Here is an 18,289-nt window from a genome sequence, read left to right as displayed (position 1 = left end):
TATTAAAGTATGACAAATCCACAAATATATACTGAGATGTTATTCGCAAATATGTATTTAAATATAACCAATAAAACAGTTTTTATTAACAGTATTAACATTTTTGCTGCATGTGTTTATTTTGAAATATAGATTTCGGTTGGTATGCATTACTCTATATATAGTTCTATTTTTTGGCGTCCTCTTTTTTACGAATTATATCAACTCCACAAATACTTCTCAGACATTTAATTCACAAATACGTTCTGAGTAGTAAACGTCGCTTTTTGGCTGTAGGCTGGGGAAATCGTATAGCGTTAAACCAAAGATCCTCTAAGTAAAACCGTTGCTATCTTGAGGCCTTTTATTTAATATTAATCAAATATAAACGTCATTAGTTTAATGGTGAAAATAAGGGCCAAAATAGACGTAAAAAGCGACATGCTTTATTGTTCAAACGTTTCGGCAAATGCTCATGCCATCTATTTGGGCCGTTATTTTCACCATTAAACTTATGAACAGATCCGTTTATAGTGTCCATAAACGTCATTACAATATGATATTTTTAAATGTACAAGTATTGCAAATGGGGATATACCATTTTGTTATGTAACACAACGGTGTTATCGAAAGGGGAACCATCAATTAAATACCAATTAAAACCGAGTTGCCCCGAAATCGCAACTTCGCTACAGAGATAGTGTGACTTGAATCAAACAAACCAGCATTCCCCGCATACCGGTGTTGCAACCAAGCATAAACCCCGCTATGCAGAGCCTCGTGACAAGTTGCATTTCACATCCGAGGTTTTACACGCAACCGACACGCCTCGATGCGTTTCGGTGCTTCCCCTCGGACCGGATTTATGAATTGAAAGCGAGCTGCTTACGTCATGCCTTGTGTTCTTACCGGGACCGGGTATAAAAGATGGCGCCGCACCAAATTGCGGTCATAGATATTTGTTTTGTGAAAACGACAACATTACACCAAGAGAATCGTGAAAAGTAAATAAAAGTTTACGAAAGAAAAATTTGACTAGAAACATGTTACCGGTAAGTTCCTTCGCATTTAAAGCTGGTTGTTTTATTTGTTATTAAAAAAATCTAGTGGTATTTTGTAGGTTTTTTAACAAGCTAATTTTGCAAATATTGTTATTAAAATGTGCCGTTTTTAGCAGCATTCGTTTATGATTCATAACAGAGTAAAGCGGTGATACGATTGTTATGATTCATAGCACTTTAAGTTGCCCGCAAACCTTATGGGAGAAACGCTTCAGCCGAGCGCTTCTAACGTCTTGCGTATTTTGTCCAGGTCAAGTGCATATTTGCTGGTGTCGCCTTGTTAATGTTGAGCGCGGATTGTGAAGCTTCTCGGCGACATTTTAAGCGAGTTACTAACGGAATGGAAATGGTGGATGTGAGGTAAGTGTCAATCAAACTAGAATAGTTTTATGATTAATTAGTTTTGAATTAAATATCAAATATCGGCCAAAACCTAGACATATGGAGACTTAGTACGTTAAGCAAACTTTTTAATTATTACAGCACTTGGATTTTTATTCCAACTGAGTTTTAACACAAAAATTGTTTCCATATGAAAAAGGTTTTGAAAGCTATATTACGGTGGAAATAATTTCTAAAAGCCGTATGCTTACATGAGTAAAGCATTAAATATTCGCGTTAATAGCTTTACGGTATTTATTTGTGTATAAAAAATCGGTTTTAAAAATAAAGATAACTTATTAAAAACGCAATAATGGGAGTTGGAATTACTTGTGGCTGTACATGTTTGTGGCCTAAAATGCCTCGCGTCTATTACCTCATTAAAAAAATGTTAAAGACCCTAACCACATGTCGTAGAAGGATATGGGAATATAATTAAAATATTAGTTTTTTTGTGGAGCATTTTTTTGATATTCATTCTACGTCAAACTACAACCTCCGACCATTATGCTGCAAAGAACCATAATAAAATATTACAAAACCTATACAGACCCTTAAATTTTCCGCTTTTATTCGCAACCGTTTTCCAAAGGCTCCACTTAACCCCCAACTCTTGTTTCGCAGGTTTTTAAAGAGCAACGATCACCAGTGTGACGTCAAAGTGGACAGGGGTGCAGAGGGGGCAGACACGGGGATGTCCCGGTGGAAGCGAGCGGTCTTTGTGTGTAAGAACTTGGCGGAGGAACGGGTTCCTACTGTGATGTGCGATCGCTACTGCTACGACGCTGATGACTGTACGCGTCTGAGAGGTTACAGGAACGTACCTGTGCTTATGGCTTTCCCATTTACAACCAGGAACCCTGGAAGTTCACTTAAAACAACGACTTATGTTAATATCCCGGTCGCTTGCCGATGTGTACCGAGGAACGCTACATCTAGACGGGATTGTCCGGTTTCTTAAAGTCAATTTCGGTAGTTTTTATACGTTTAGAAAGCTATTTCACGATTAGGCACGCGTTTTTATTTATTTATTTCTTGGTTATTTTATAGTTTAAAAACGTCATGGATCGACGATATTTCCAACCCTAGTAATGTCAGTATTTTTGTTCAAGCATAACTACGTTTTCATGACCAGTCAGCACTTTTTTAAATTTTATTCGATTATCTTAAATTATAGTTATAACGGATAGGCAGCAATGTTACTTAAGCGGCACAACGCACTTGTGATTTGAAACAGATGGTTACGCCCCTCACTTGTTTTGTCTTTATTTATTCCCAAATAACACTTTGCGATGTTTTATCCACTAATTTGACAAACTATCAACCTAAAAGTTTTGTCACATGCTGCCTTTCCAGTAGCGTTTAAATTACTATTTTTAAATTAATTGTTTCGATTTATTTACCCATTTGTTTGGAAATGAAACTGTATTTTGCTTTATACGTATCGCTTTTATAAAATACCTGTGTCTTCAATTGTTTTTAATGCCATTTCCTTGACACACAAGTACACAAATTTGTTCAGGCCTACTTTCAACGACATTCCTTTGCATTTTTATAATTTACCTATTTATTCACTATGTTCCTTATGTTTTGCGTACATTGCTATCATTTATTTGTTTATTATGGTTATTTGATATCCATTATGCCGTATTGCCTGTTATTGTATTTTTACTTTTAAAATATATCAAAGAGCAAAATATGAGTTTGGATTTGTTTGCTTAAAGATTAAAAAAAGTGCTGAAAGTTAAATTCAAGATATCGAAGTTATATTTGAAAGTCGCTAAATTGTATTTAAAACAACGAAAATGCTCTTCAACAGTTGTATGTAGGCTACATAGTTTACCAACATAACTTTTCTGTAACTATTATTTCACCCTTATATGTGCATCAAAACAAACAAACAAACGAACAAACAGGAAAAATGATATTCTGCATTACTTAAACATAACACAATAGTATTTGTCCAACTTCAAAAAATATTTGTTCAACTAAAAAGAATAGTCAAGTATAGATAGTTCTATTGATAATTTAAAGTCACTTTTTAAGGCAGTGTTTCTCAACCTTTTTTCACGACTCACTAAGCTTAAGTTTAACAGCGAATCTTTGGCGACTCACTTCCCTTGACTGAACTATTCGTAAGTTTAAATTGGACAAAACACAAAGAATTAGAACACAAATAAGGTTCAATTTAAGGTCCCGAAATCTTACTCAGAAGCAATATTAATAAAAGAATATTATTCCAAAGCCAAAAAGGTCGAGTAGATCGACCCCATCTTGATTAAGACGTTTCGATACGAACTTGTATCATCTTTAGTTAATGTGAATTTTATTATCAAGCTACATTACAGATCCGTGCATTGTGTACCAAAATATTATTTCAGTTTGAACAAAATATAACTTGCTAAGATAAGGTAGCCTACAAAACAACTTGCCCTAAAAAAAAGGCTTTTTACTGGCAAATAAAGCACTTTAAATTGATGTATAATCACTGATGGGTGAATGTGTACCCGAACAACCCAGGCAAATTGCCATTTGCAAAATATTAAGCTAACAAAAGCTGTAATCTTGAATATCACAAACTTGCTAACTTCCACAATGTGGACCAGGCATAGTAATATTGATCAGGAGCAGCTCTTACTAAACTTCAGCCTTATCATTTGCACAACATACCAGAATTCACGAAACTACCAGCATTAAACAAAATTCTATGCAGTACATTGCAGAACTAAACCTAAAGAACTTAAGCGACTTAATATTTGACGCTTTTAAAGTAATTTGAATCCAAATTGCTGCTGAACTTGTATTTAAAGAAAAAATTTCCTACAATGGCGCAACCTTATTTTCACATCTGTTCAATTTGGATGAAAGTAAATATGACACAAGAAATTTAAAAAAAGGATTTTGAAATTGTTGCAATAAAATGTAGGACATTGTTGAAAAATGTGAATATTGGGAATCAAAATAGTATGGTGATCGATATTTTAAATAAAATTGTGTCTCCTTACGCTGCAAAACCTATTTTTAGCAAACTTGTAAAGCATGGAATTAGCCAGCTATGGTGAAACGTGGTTTTGTTGCTGTTTGAATTTGCGGCATTGCTACGTCAGAATTCCAGCGTTTGTGACATCACAGACTGGATTATTGCGAGCGGAATACGAAAAGCTTTCCACGGCGTTCCACAGACCACGTGACCCACTGCCGAATCTTAAAGCGCGATACTGTTTGCGCAATTGTTCGGAAATAACTAGATCGCGCCCACGCGTTTCACTGGCATCTGTCCACCTATTGTGACGTCACATAGTGGTTTCATTGTGCGGCGCGGCGAACCGGTACATTGCCGCGTGGTCAATGATTGCTGATTTTTTTGTTTTTTTGGGGTTTGTTAAGACCCGGCGTGGCCTACCCTGCACGTACGGATTAGGGTTTTGTTGTAAAAGGAAAACTTTGTACTTTGGGTGAAAGTCACTTTTTGACCAGGTGGACAAGTTTTTGGGGGCAAGTCGAAAAAATGGGAGAAACGGTTTGTTTTGATCAGTTCGAATTTATTTCTTTGCGCATGCGCGTAAATTATTCACAAAACTATGGAAACAAATGGGTAGAAATAAGATAAAAAAGAAACTCAAACAGGACATAAATAACTAATCAAACATCGATGAAACAAAAGCTAAAGAACAATTCTCAAAAGATTTTTTTTAAACACAAGAAATACATTAGAAAAAATTTAAGCGACAAAAACTTGTCAAAGTGGCAATGAAAAATGCGCGCAGGTAACTTTAATAATTTACAATGAAAACTTCAGAAAGCTTTAATAAACAACGCTGGCTTTTACTGATTATTTTCTATTGTTTTAATAACAAAAAACGAATATTAAAACAATTGTATTTTATATAAAAAAGCTAAAAAATAAACAATAAGAATTGGTTTGTATAAAAATCTACAACAAACAGATCCGAAAACTTATTTTTCAACTTCCCAAAAACAATCTTTCACATATCGATGAGGCAAACGTCCCCCTCGCCCCCCATTCCGCTTCCCTGGGGTTCCTGGCACCACCTGAGGCCCCGGGTCCCCTCTCTGGGGGTGCATTGGCACGCCACCGGCAGATAGATGGCCACAAGGGGGCCGTCATGGGGTCGGAGATGGAACTGGTAAAGTACCGGGACGTTTTGGAAGCGGGGCATCACCTTGCAACTTACAGGGTCGGTACAGTCGCGATCACACAGAACCGTCGGTAGGCGCTCACTGCGCATGCGCGGACAGCGGAAGAATACAGGCGTGAAAGGCGCGAATCCCTCCGCGTTGCGTGTGGCGGTGTGCAAGTCGAGCTGGCAGCCAAATCGCGAAAGAATTCTGAATTGAAAGGTTTTTGTTTTAATTGTTTTTTTCGTTGCGGTTGAAATAAAAGATATTTAAAGAAAGTACAATTTTTTGATTTTTAAAGAAGCTATTTAAAAAAAATATCATTACACAACTTCTCAATTTAAATGTTTTTTAATTAATTTGTAGCCTAAAGTTTTATGCAATAAAAAAATTATGTTATTTTTATTTTGATAAATTTGTATTTCAATTATAAAAAATAACCGAATTTGTTTTCCAAATTTGAAAAAAAAAATTTAACTGAAAACAACTAAAATGAAAAATGGATTATTTAATGGAAAAAGATAAAAATCAATTATTTAGTGAGTTTGAGTACCTTTTTGTGCAAAATGAACAACTCAATTTTGCCCACGTTTGTGAATTCGCTCAAGTGTAAATACAACTTACTGTAGGCTTTCCAATGGCATGGTTGTGTTCACTAGGTTATTTAAGCGCTCGAATTCCTCACTATACTGTGCTGTGCACAAGGATAAAATGACAGACGCGATTCCAAAATATGCGATCTGAAAAAAAACATGTAAAAAGCCATAATCGTAACAATCCTGTTAACTATAGAAACACTTTACAAGTTTAAATTTAGATTTTGTTGGCCTAAAATTTCTAACACACAAAAATTTTCTGAAGTTTGACGACGTTTTTATTTCATCGTTGCCGTTAGATTTTTTAGTTTGAAAACCTCTGGTTAAAAAAGGAATATATTTATTTTAAACCAACGTTTTTTACAACATTTTCCTCAGCAAAATTACCGGATAAATAACCAAATCTACAATAACCTAATTTATGTTTGCTGGCTAAAAATTTCGGAATTATTAGTTTAACGCAAATTTTTTTGAAATATTGCCGTTTTTTATTTCAGTGCCACAAAACGTTTATTTTTACAAAAAAATGTTTATTTAACAAAACGTTTATTAACATTAAAAATTGCATTAAATTCACAAAAAGTTAAAATAATGTGTTACGTAAATCTTAGTGCGCCTTTAAATTAATTTGTTCAAACTCCAGTTCTAGGGCAAAAATTTTAATAAAACAAAAATTTGCTGCAAAAATAAAGCTTAAGATAACCAGGAAAAATTACCTTTGTAAGCATTTCTTTTTCAATTTAGGTCTTTCAACGCAAGAATATTTTCCTTTTTTAGCAAGTGTTCCTTCGAGATATCAACTTACACTTATACCCCTTAGATTTCACCCATGTTATATAGACTCGCAATGCTTTTGTGTGGGTTCCAATGAACCCGCAACCCCAGGTCCGACATAATGTGTTTTTTGTGTCCCCCGATAATCAAAACATTCGCGTCCACGACCGTGACTTGTTTCGCCGCTACTTTACAATGCCACCTGTTACGTCACAGAAGAATATGAACAGATGTTTTGGTTTGAAAGGTGTGATAAGTGAATGTATTGTGTTCCGAACTGCGAAAGTTGAATATCGTTCACTGGTTTCTTTTCTGAACTAATTTCGAATTTCTCCGGATACCGAAAAGGCATTGTGACGAAACAGTGTTTCAGCCCACGGTTTCAGGGGTGTTTGTAAAAATAAAAAGTCAACATTTTTATTAAGAGGGACAATGAATGAGGTAATACTCGCAATATCTCTAGCGAAAAATCTAGAACAACAAAATGTATTATTTGTGCAATTATTGGCATATTAACTTTTTTCTTAAAGCCATCGCACTCACCGAATCTCGATCAATGATACAAGCAGGGCAGGGCAGAAAAACAACTGGCCCCTGCAGTGAGGTTCGAACTCAAGACCTCGGTAATATCGGGACAGTCGTTTTCTACTGTAGTGGTCGTCATATTATTATATGGGCCGAAAATTTATTTTCGGGACATATCTTGTTTTTGCCGCTATTTATCTTTTTTGGTTTCCTATGGTATGTTTCAGACCGAGTTTTGTCCGAAGCTTTATAGAAAAAGTAGACATCGTAGAACCTTCAAATTTTCAGACATGGCGTAGAGTGGTATGTAGGTGCTTTGTAAAAGTTTATGAGGCTGCACTCCCAGGGGCCTTTGCTTGGGGGGTAAAAACCTGAAATATTGCGTTTTAGCACTTTGTAGCTAACGACAGCCATCTAGCAGCAGAAAAACTTTCATACAGAATTCGTTCATATTCGCTTGCTTGTCCAGCTCGCGTCGCGACGAGGCGGCTGCTGGCCTCCCTGCTGCGCCCTATTGTCCCGCGCGTGCAACATTTGTGTTGGAAGTGGCTTGCCTAGTAAAACTATGCACATGCGACTTGCCTTTCATAAAGAGGCCTCTCTAAGTAAAAAAACCTATTGCTCTTACAACACAAAATATTTTACCACCGCAAATTTAAATGCGAATCCTACAGGCAGTGTACACATCTCGGTTAGCACATGTTGTAATTGTTGCACCATTCAAACATATCAACACCAGGTCTAAGCAAATATAATTATACAAGGGCCGCAACAACAAAAAGCTTAAGTTTAACGCATTCTTAACGACGACGTTACAAAGCTACGTCATAACATGGCGTCATAAATAAATAAATCTTGCGTTTATTGGATTTAAATTGGCAAAACTTTCAATATAAAACGTGGCTTATTAGGCACATAAACGTGTTTGCATATTGCTCAAAACTACAGATTTAAACTCTGTTTCAACAGTGATTGCTCAGACCAAGGCATGGTAAAAATTTACACAGTAAAAGTTGGAAAAAGTATAGCAAACCATAGACGTTAAATCATTTAGAGAGAATGAAAATATTGACTTTTTAAACATGCTAGCTGACCAAAATGTAATAACATGGCCGTAAGCATTATCTACGTAAATTTTTATTGATCAAATGTATGTTTCGATCATTTGCCAAAATCTACGCCATATTTGAACCCCCTTCGCTTCAAAGCCATAAGTTATTATATTATTATACACAACCTATAATTGTGTGTAGATATGTTGGATTGGAGTAACATACAGAACAGGTGCAAATAGCAAATATTCTCCAAATACGATGTTTCCAATATTCTCCAAATCGTATTTCATCGTATTGTCGCGGTAATACACAAAGAGGTAAGGCCGTGAATAAAGTTTCACCCACCGTACAATTAACGGAGGGAAGCATTTCGAGTAGGGATGTTCAAGGCAGAATATCGGCGACACATTTATAATGCTTGCTTTAAATGCGGCGTCAGCATTTTTTGGGGCGACCAATTACTTCGCGATAAGCTTCGCCTAATAATTAAGTGTCAATAGGGTGTATTTACCGCCGCAAGTTTAAATGCGAAATCTTAAGGCAGTCTACGCCTCTCTGTTAGCACCTGTTGTGCAATTTGCTCCAACCAGCATACCAACATCAGGCCTAAACTTATCTAGCAAAACTTTCGATTTAATAGTTTGCGTATTAGGCACATAATAGTGTTTTTCATATTGTTTGAAACGACAGATTTAAAGCCTGTTTTAACAGTGATTGCTCGGACCAAGCTATGGTAAAAAATTACCTAGTGAAAGTTTGCAAAAGTATAGCAAACCATAGGCGTTAAACCATTTTTAGTCTTTAAGAGAATGATAATATTTGATTTTCAAACACGTGGTCAAAATTTAATAAAATAGCCATATGCATTATCTAAGTAAATTCTATTTATCAAATATATGTTTCGATCATTCCCCAAATTCTACGTCATATTTGAACCCCTTTCGCATCAAAGGCTTATTTTAAGTGGGGAAGTTTTCGGCCCATATCTGTTTTTGCTTGCAGAAACAAGTTAAGGAAAATGAAAAACAAAATATATAATATAAAGTACACAATACAAAATATTAAAAAAAAAATTATAAAAAAAAAAAATTAAAATAAAGTAAAAATTTAAAATAAACATTAAGCCCTGAAAATATATCCCCTGACAAAATATACAACAACCGCACCCCCGTCTAGTTTGTTCTTATTATTCGAAACTAAATTTTATAACTCACTTAATGACGTGACCTAATGAAGTCCTGTTACCATAAAACATTGACGACTTCTTTAAGTACCACGAAGATGTTATTTGCATTCCGTTAACAAGCCTCTGCTAAACGATTTAATGGCCGTCGCTCTACCAACTGAGCTATACAGGCTCAGAGAGGAGCGAGTCGAGAAACAACCATACGCCAATACTTGCACATTTTGTTAGTACAAGCAACTTCACACTGGGGGATCATCAGTCCGTATCAATCAATGAAAGACACACACAAACATATGTGTTTAATAACATCTGTGATCTAGCCCCTCGGAAGTTGCTTTATAACAAACGATTACGGCTTCCGTATCAATAGTACACCGAAAAGCCATCGCAGACTCGCCGAATCTGTCGATCTATGATGCAAGCAAAGCAAGCCAGAAAAACAACTAGCCTGCAGTGAGGTTCGAACTCACGACCTCCGGTCAAGCCGGGACCGTCGCTCTACCAACTGAGCTACACAGGCTCAGAGAGGAGCGAGTCGAGAAACAACCATGCGCCAATGCTTGCTGCATAAAAGCGATTTTATATTGGAGAGAGTCCACAGTACCATATCATTTATTCAGTGAAATATGTACAGACAAAGTGTGTTAGCAACTGAGATCTAGCCCTTCTAAATCTGATTGTTGACCAACGATTACGGCCATATCACAGTTGTTGAACACATATGTGTGTGCACCTTTCATTGAGTAATGATATGGTACTGTAGCCTCCAATATAGATAAATAATCCGAATAATTAACCCAAAAGTCAAACACGGTAAAACAAGTTTTAAATGTAGTACTGAATATGAGGTCTCCTTTCGGGATATCTTGGGTTGTTTGGTTTAGGTTATTAAGGTTAAATTAAGGTCTAACTTAGTTCGTTAAGCGCAGCAAACAACACACAATAAGATCTACAAACCAATAATATCTATACCAGAATGATATACCATACGATAGCGTTAAGACCAACGGCATAATAGACTCAAATACACAGTAATGTCAACGACAGAATGAACCTGTGGGAAGTCCTAAATTCATCGGAAAAAGGCCTTAATGGCGAAAATAACACCTGAAATTGTGGGTAGAGGTTATGGGACTATCGGGGCCGTCTGTCTGGCATCGGTCGTTTTGGTCCATTTGGAGTAATTGGTGGGGTTAGAAAGTGGGTTAGGCTTAATAATACTATGGGAGTTCAAGTTTTCGGCAAAGGCAGTATAGGCCTTATTCTGACTATTTATGTCTTATTCCGATTTTTTAGGACTTTTTCCGATTTAGACATTATTACGACTATTAGATATTAGTCCTATGTTAGTCTCATTCCGAACTGTATTATATTCCGACGTTGATGTTATTCTAATTTCGGTCTCATGACTGGAGTCCAGTAAAGCAACCTCCATATTAAGTTGTCTGGCAATAATCAAATAGATTTCCGTATTTAGCTTGCATAACTTTTACAGCTTTATGTATCTGCAAGTAACTTGGTTGCTTACGTTCAAATCGACGAACAATGGCACGTGTGACGAAACAAAACACTTTTGTTTGCAGCAGTATTACGTCACGGTGGGGGAGAAAACTACCCCAAAAGAAGATTTTTTACTTAATTTTAAACTATCCGAACGCTTTTTTTTTGTTGGAAAACCCCGATCCCACCAGCCCGTAAGTTGATTGTTTATGTCATAGATGCGGTAGATTTTCGATTACAAATTAAAAAAACATTTAGTCGAAATCCGAAAGTCGGTTTTTGTCATATAAGGAATAGTTTAGGAATGGCAATCACTGTGACGTAACAGTAACTTGACTCGCGGCGCCCATTGTATCATATTACCACACAAAGCAGAACAACAGACAGGAATAATACTTTCTCACCATACTGTCCAGCATTTGCTACAACCATAAATTACACAAAGTAAAAGCTATGGATTTCAACAACCGCATTTTTACAGTCTTATAAAAAATGTTTCCATTTTTTTAAAGTGATAAATTGCAAACAAAATGTTTTTTGATAAATCTTATTAGATTAATTTTGCTATAATTTGTAAAAATACAGTAAAGTATACAACCCCTTTTTAACATCAAAAATCACAAATATTTAACAGGCGACGAAAGCCTCCAATAAAAATCTAAGAGATTTTCAGCAAAATCGAAAACTTTTAAGCAATTGCTGGTTTTCCGGCGTTCGACCACAAAGCACACGATTAGCGAATCGTACAGATATTGTCGTGTTTGCACACACACAAACGAACACACACACACACACACGCACACAACACACAAATACATATACGCACACATGCGCAAGGACCCGCGCACTTGGCAAACAGTTTCAAAATCTTGCGTAATTCCACCTCTGTCCATCCCTGCTACAAAGCTACGTACATACATTTTTAGAGTTTGTCTGAGCAAAATTTTTTTGTTTGCACAGCGATCGAAATGAGAGGTGTAAAAATATTTATTTTGGGGCAGAAAGTATAAATATTAAAGTATTATGTTGAAGAGATTGCAACCACACAAAAGTAAGTAACATCGCAGGTATTATTGTGTTAAAAAGTGTTTGCTGCGTTTATTAAATGACTATAGAATAAATAAATTGAAAAATAACTTTTTTGAGTTAAATGTCACATTCAGACTAAATATAAATTTATTTGCAATCTTATGGCTTGTAAGTTAAATGTAACATTTATTGTTCCTTCGTGCGATAAAAAGTTTAAATTTATAACTTTTTTACAAATTTAGCGCCGGCAATGATAACGTAGAATTCATCTTTAGTTCTAGCATAAAATGGGGAAAACACGCATAAAAATCCACGAGTGGCGATAATTTCGAGCCCTGCGCTGCACAATTGATTGCGTGGGCGTGTCGGGCCAAAACATCTGCGGCCAAACCCCAAACCGGGCGGCATAACGTCGTTGTACGTCGCCATAAGGAACTCGTCGGTCTCTCAACGCATTAGCTCATTCTTACGCTGCCTCAACTCGCTACGTCGGGGATTCCCCGCGCGGTGATGCCGGTATTTTCCTCTCGCCACGAAAATAAATACTACCCGCGAGTTTCCGCCGTTCAAGAAGCGTCTCCTGTCGAGCGTGAAGCGTCGCGTCGTATATAAGCGAGCGGCGATGTTTGGGATCTGTTACAATCGAATCGTCCTAAGGAACAGTCGTACTATATTTCCGACAACGTCAACTTATAACGACCAAGGTCGTGTTATTATTGAGCTGCAAATAAACGTTTTGCAAGTTTTCAAGAAAAAGAAAGATGCAATTCCTGGTATGTTTGTTTGTTTGTTTTTTGTGTTTTGTTAAATTGAGTGAAGTGCAGGAAATGCATTGCGATAGACAGTAGAGCTAAAGGTAATTATATATCAGCTTAATAAATATAGATTTTGCGCATTTTAATATAAACAATTACAATGCAAAGCATTTGCAACGTATGTATTTGAAGAAAGAGAATTTAAGTTTAATTTAAATAAAAATTAAAAAAACGTTTTTTGGCCTCAATTGCATTAAAGTACCTTATTTAATGGGTAAGAATTAATTTGAGTTTAAATGGGTGTTCATTACTTAAGGCTTGCATTTCAACGTTAGTAATACCACGCCAGGTGCAACTCTGTGCTAAAACGCTTTGTTAAATTAAGGTATATGACTGGAAAATGTTTCAGGGAATATAACTAGAAAACATAGCTTTGACTTTAAAAGTTAGCCCTTTTAAAGTTAAAAGTTGCTATTTTTCGTCAAAGTCACCTTAAACATCTGCAAGCGTCGATTTAGTAAAATTGAGTTTCCCAATTTTTTGATATGCAACCCGAACAGGGGAGTCCGATAATATCGGATATGACCGATATCTCATGCCAGGTGGTAGTACCAGGTGTTCGTCCGATACTATAGTCAAGTATCGGAGCCGATATTTCAATATCGTACAACCTCCATACAATTCACATCGGTACTGGATCGTATCGAAGCAATGTATAACGAACATCGCTAGTTGTGGTATTTCACGGCTAACTATAATAAATAGGCTTACTTATATTTTATTAAATAGTTATTTTAATATGTTCACTGTAATCTTGAATGAATTAATATCTGGCCGTGACGTCATTTATAGCGAGCTACGCACCAATACAAGCGGTTTATGTTTTGCTATTTACCCCTTAAAGTTTTCACAAATGTTTTTTTACAGATAAGAAATATCGCCTTGTCTGTCTGCCTTCTGGTAATTCTGCAACTCTTCATGTGCGAAGCAGCAAAGCGTGACCGAAAACTAATGCGGCAATTGAAGAAGGGGATGCCCCCGTCTGAAAAGAGGTGAGACTTACAACTTGGATTTGCTAAACAATGGCACCTTATCAGAAGCGAGTGAAGCGATTAAAGTGGTGAAAGCCTTTAGACAAGAAAGTTTGTCATTTAACACTTGTCTATTGGGTGGACGTTAATCTTAACACATGTATATACGTGATCAGGATGTCATAAAAATTTCGCACACGTACGGTTTTAGAAATCTTGCCTGCCTGCCGTGAGATTTGAACGCACGACCTTCGTAAGTTTGCTTCATTTCACTTTCACATTTTTTTGACCAAAAACAACATATTTCTGAAGTCTTCTATCGCGACGTCGATTTATGACGTCATCCCTAAACATTTCTTGCCTATCCTGGCCCGCGCGTAAAAAAAGTAGGGTCAACATCAAAGAAAGTTTAGAAACCCCGGAATAGTCAGACTTTAGTTCCGTTAGGTTTGTTTTATGTTCCGTTCCGGTTTTGTGAGTTGGTGATTGTTTGTTAGTGGGGAGATTCCGAAATAATTGTGGAAATTAAGTGACGTCATTGGTCAATCACAATGGTGGGGGCGCTTGGGTAAACTGTGACGTCATAACACTCGTCATGGAGTCCCCCGCTTAAGGAACTTCAGGAGATGGCCTTTGCTAGTGTTTTAATTGTAACGCTCAAATAAAGAAGGTTGTTGTTTGCATACCCTGCTTTGTTTGCTCTTCTATCATGTCCCGCTGACAAGCAAATCTCAAAAGTTGAAACAGTAAAGTCGCCTTTATAAGCAAAGTTAAACATACCGTCACACATTATAAAGCTATTCGTTTAATGCAAAACAACCCAGCAGAAGGCGGTCTGAATTAATTGGTATGTATACACTGAGCGAGTTTTTAGTCCGTTTTGATGAATTGTCATATTTTTTCTCGGTCCTTTCTGGCCCCTGTTGACAATTTCGTGATAAACGCCTAATGTATGATTTAGTGTTTCGTGAAGATGTAATTTGTAGCAAGATCCACAACAAAGCAAACAAAAAGTGTACTTGAAGTAAACACATTACCGGTTGCTTTGTAGGGCGTTGACTATCACAAATCTACAATAATATCCAACCAATGGTACAGAAAACGCAGGCAAATTCTGTATGTGTTTGGCCAATAAAAATTATAATTTTTCATATACGCAAACATTGCTCTGTATAACTGTCACTGTGCTCGCATTTTAGGAAACAAAAACTAAAATCCTTGTTTTTTTACAGCTTTCTAGCAAAGCACAAATGTGACGTCACAAAGACTTCACAGCGCAACGACAAAGGCTTCGCGCGCTGGCAGTTCGCCCAGCTGCGCTGCAAAAATGTCGAAGAAGCAGAAATCTCGATCGCGATCTGCGAGAAACGGTGCACAGACCCGCGTACTGACCAAGTGTTGTCGTCCAAGTACAAGTCGATCCCGTACAAGTGGGCTTTCAAAATGCAGGGGCGACCGGTTGATGGGAAAGCCCCTGATGAGCAAGTGGTGCATCTGCCGATTTCCTGTCTTTGCGGGAAATCAAAGCGGAATCACCGGAACAGAACTTCAAAGAAACGCCGCAAAAATTGATAGAAAATGTGGACGTGCGAGCAATTTCACATTCAAGCTTGTTTGTTTTTCGCGTTGCAATCTTTTATTTATTTTTTTTACGTGCTAAAGTATTGATTCGCTTCAAATATTGCATTACCAGTTCAATTCCAACACTGCTTCGAAACGCGGTGCATTCATCGTTGTGTTTTAGTTATTTATTTCTCGCTACTGTGTTGCTTTACGCCGTGTTATTTCCTTGGTACTAAAAGCTACTATTATTATTTATTTTCTCTAAATGAACACTGTTATTAAAATGCCTATGCCTGGTTTGTAAATCCATATAAATATTTCAAACAAAGTCAGCCCTATTTAAACAACAAGGTTTTACTCAACACATATATTTGAGTCAGTTCCAAAATAACACTGTAGGTCTTTAGCGCCACATAGCGGGTGCGAAATAAATACGACGGGAATCGAAACGTTATTTGAAAATTGCTGAAATCTTGACAAAAACACCGCGGTAGCAAAGAAATTCATAAGAGTGCTGAAACACGGACAGGGATGCTGATACTTGGCATGCTATGGTCCGATAGACAAGATTTTGGACAACATGTGCCATGATGTGAGCAAATTACGTCAGAACAAACGGTAGCAAATCCCCTCTTTGTTTCCATCAAATAGAATCATTCGATAAATAAAATGTGTATCGAACAAATATACCTATTCATAAATGGATGTTGGATCATCACAGGGGTTTCCGGTACTTGACATAATATATTACGATAGACGAGATTTTGGACAAAATGTGCCATGATGTCATCCGGTACCAAATGACGTCAAACTTGTTCAAACCGAAAACTGCAATGGCGATGATTTACGGGCATTAAGGTAAAATTTGATTTAGTGTTTGGAAAGCTGTTAGATTGTTGAAGTAACATTTTCGGAAAAATCCTGAAATAAACTTACGCTAAATCGTGAATCGCAAACCATGGCTGTAACGCTATTATTATGGTCTTAGGATAGAATAATTGCTCTTTATGTACCGGTATTTAATTCATTTAGTTTTGATTTAACTTACCATCAATAATACAGAGGCGTACAAATTCCTGGTTTCGTTTACAATAAAAACGACGTCTCCTTGCGTCAGACAATTATGAACCATATATGTAGCCATTTTTAACGACCTAATGTTATTAGATTTACAATCTAAAAAAGATAAAAAAAATCTGTTAAGAGCTTTATCCAAAGAGATGATAATAATAATAATACAACTTAATGGGTTAGAAACACTATAACCTAGGGGTGGGCAATTATTTTAACCCCGGGCCGCATGACAATTCTAAAATGCTGCGGCGGGCCGGGTGGAAAATGAGGATCTTAATTACACGCAATATGGCGTCATAAACTTAAAACAACTAAGCTAACGAATTTGTTAATATGTTTGGAGTAAATGAGCAATTTAAATGAATTTTAAACGGCCACAAAAAAAATGCGCCTATGTTTGTTTGAAAAACAAACTTTAATTTAGATTTAGAGGGGGTCGTAAAGCATTGAGCACAGGCAAAAATGTACCTTGCTTGATATATGGGCGTTTATCAAGTTGTGGGGCGCGTTGATTCAAAAGTTAAGATTAAAAATATGGCATTACCTAAATTAGGTTGACAAAATGTGAATTGGTATATTTCAGAGTTCAGAAAACTGCAGGTATTTCGCTCATATTCTAAAGACGCAATACTTTCGACGCGCAAAAATGCATAAATATTAGGCCAAGTTTGTTAAACTTTCATTGGAGAGAGTGCCACAGTGCATAGGACGCTATTTGTCTGTAGAGATGCAATAAAAAATCGCGTGGGACATACGAGAAAGACAGAGGAGATTCGCGCTTAGCGCGAAAACAATTTCCGTTATAGTATTCAAAACATGCTAAAAATGAAATTTGGCGGGGTCATGACTAGGGCTTTGGATCCGGAGCCCCGGAGCCGTGCATTTTCAACGGAGCTGGAGCTCTATGTAAAATTCAAATGGAGCAGGAGATGGAGCCAGTTGTTTAAAAAATAGCTCCGGCTCCGATGTATTTCATAAGATGCCATGTTACTACTAATGGCTGAATTCACATATTTTGACAGCAACCGTTCACAAAATTAAGAATTGTTGCCTCTTTCACGCCACCTTTTCTAACTAACCATTTTGATGTTTACGATACAACCAGGCATGTAGAAACTTGCCCTTGTTTTCTCGTTTAGCCTATGTATTTTAAGAAAAATAAGCCGCGGCCCGGATTAAACTGTTTGGCGGGCCATATGTTGCCCAGGCCTGTAACCAATGCACTTTATTCAGTTACTCTGAAATTCGATTTCATTTGCTCACAAACAGAGAGTCCCAAACTTAAGATTTAAAATCGCAAAACATCACAGAAGTCTATTCGGACTTTGTGGGAATCAATATACTAACTAAATGATGTAGGGCAGGTCTGCGGAGTCAGACTCAAGACTCGGCAGAATATTTCTTAGATGTTTTGCGTTTGTAGGCTAATAGTGCCGATGCCAAATTAACTGTATCAGTATTTAGCCTTGTTAAAAGATTTTAAATGTTACCATGAAGCAAAACATTCAGAAAACTTTCACCACAATTTTGGTGAAACAGTTTCATCATCATGCTTTTCCAATTTATCCACCAAAGAAAAAAAAGGTGAGTTAAAATAAAACATAGTTTCTGTTTGAAGTTGAATGATTTTGCATTTCGTA

General features: G+C 36.7%; 2 protein-coding genes across 2 annotated transcripts; both read left to right on the top strand.

Annotated features, from left to right (window-relative positions):
• The first annotated feature begins 949 nt into the window (after window positions 1-949).
• On the top strand, window positions 950-2,382 carry LOC146137200 (uncharacterized). Its single transcript, XM_083393764.1, has 3 exons — window positions 950-1,031; window positions 1,291-1,400; window positions 2,046-2,382. The coding sequence occupies exons 1-3, from the start codon at window positions 1,023-1,025 to the stop codon at window positions 2,380-2,382; spliced, it is 456 nt and encodes a 151-aa protein (XP_083249890.1). The 5' UTR covers window positions 950-1,022.
• Window positions 2,383-12,883: 10,501 nt separating this feature from the next.
• Window positions 12,884-15,840, top strand: LOC146137199 (uncharacterized). The gene is made up of 3 exons (XM_083394767.1): window positions 12,884-12,999; window positions 13,909-14,033; window positions 15,245-15,840. Exons 1-3 carry the CDS (start codon window positions 12,988-12,990, stop codon window positions 15,582-15,584), a joined length of 477 nt encoding a protein of 158 aa, XP_083250893.1. The 5' UTR covers window positions 12,884-12,987; the 3' UTR covers window positions 15,585-15,840.
• Window positions 15,841-18,289: the final 2,449 nt, after the last annotated feature.

Source organism: Ascidiella aspersa, chromosome 7, assembly GCF_963924565.1.
Source record: "Ascidiella aspersa chromosome 7, kaAscAspe10.2, whole genome shotgun sequence".
NCBI lineage: Eukaryota > Metazoa > Chordata > Ascidiacea > Phlebobranchia > Ascidiidae > Ascidiella > Ascidiella aspersa.
This window is presented reverse-complemented; position numbering and strand designations above follow the sequence as displayed.

Coding starts and splice junctions, on each gene's coding strand:
- LOC146137200 (XM_083393764.1), top strand. Junction 1,401..2,045: donor ATGGAAATGGTGGATGTGAG/GTAAGTGTCAAT, acceptor CTTGTTTCGCAG/GTTTTTAAAGAGCAACGATC.
- LOC146137199 (XM_083394767.1), top strand. Junction 14,034..15,244: donor ATGCCCCCGTCTGAAAAGAG/GTGAGACTTACA, acceptor GTTTTTTTACAG/CTTTCTAGCAAAGCACAAAT.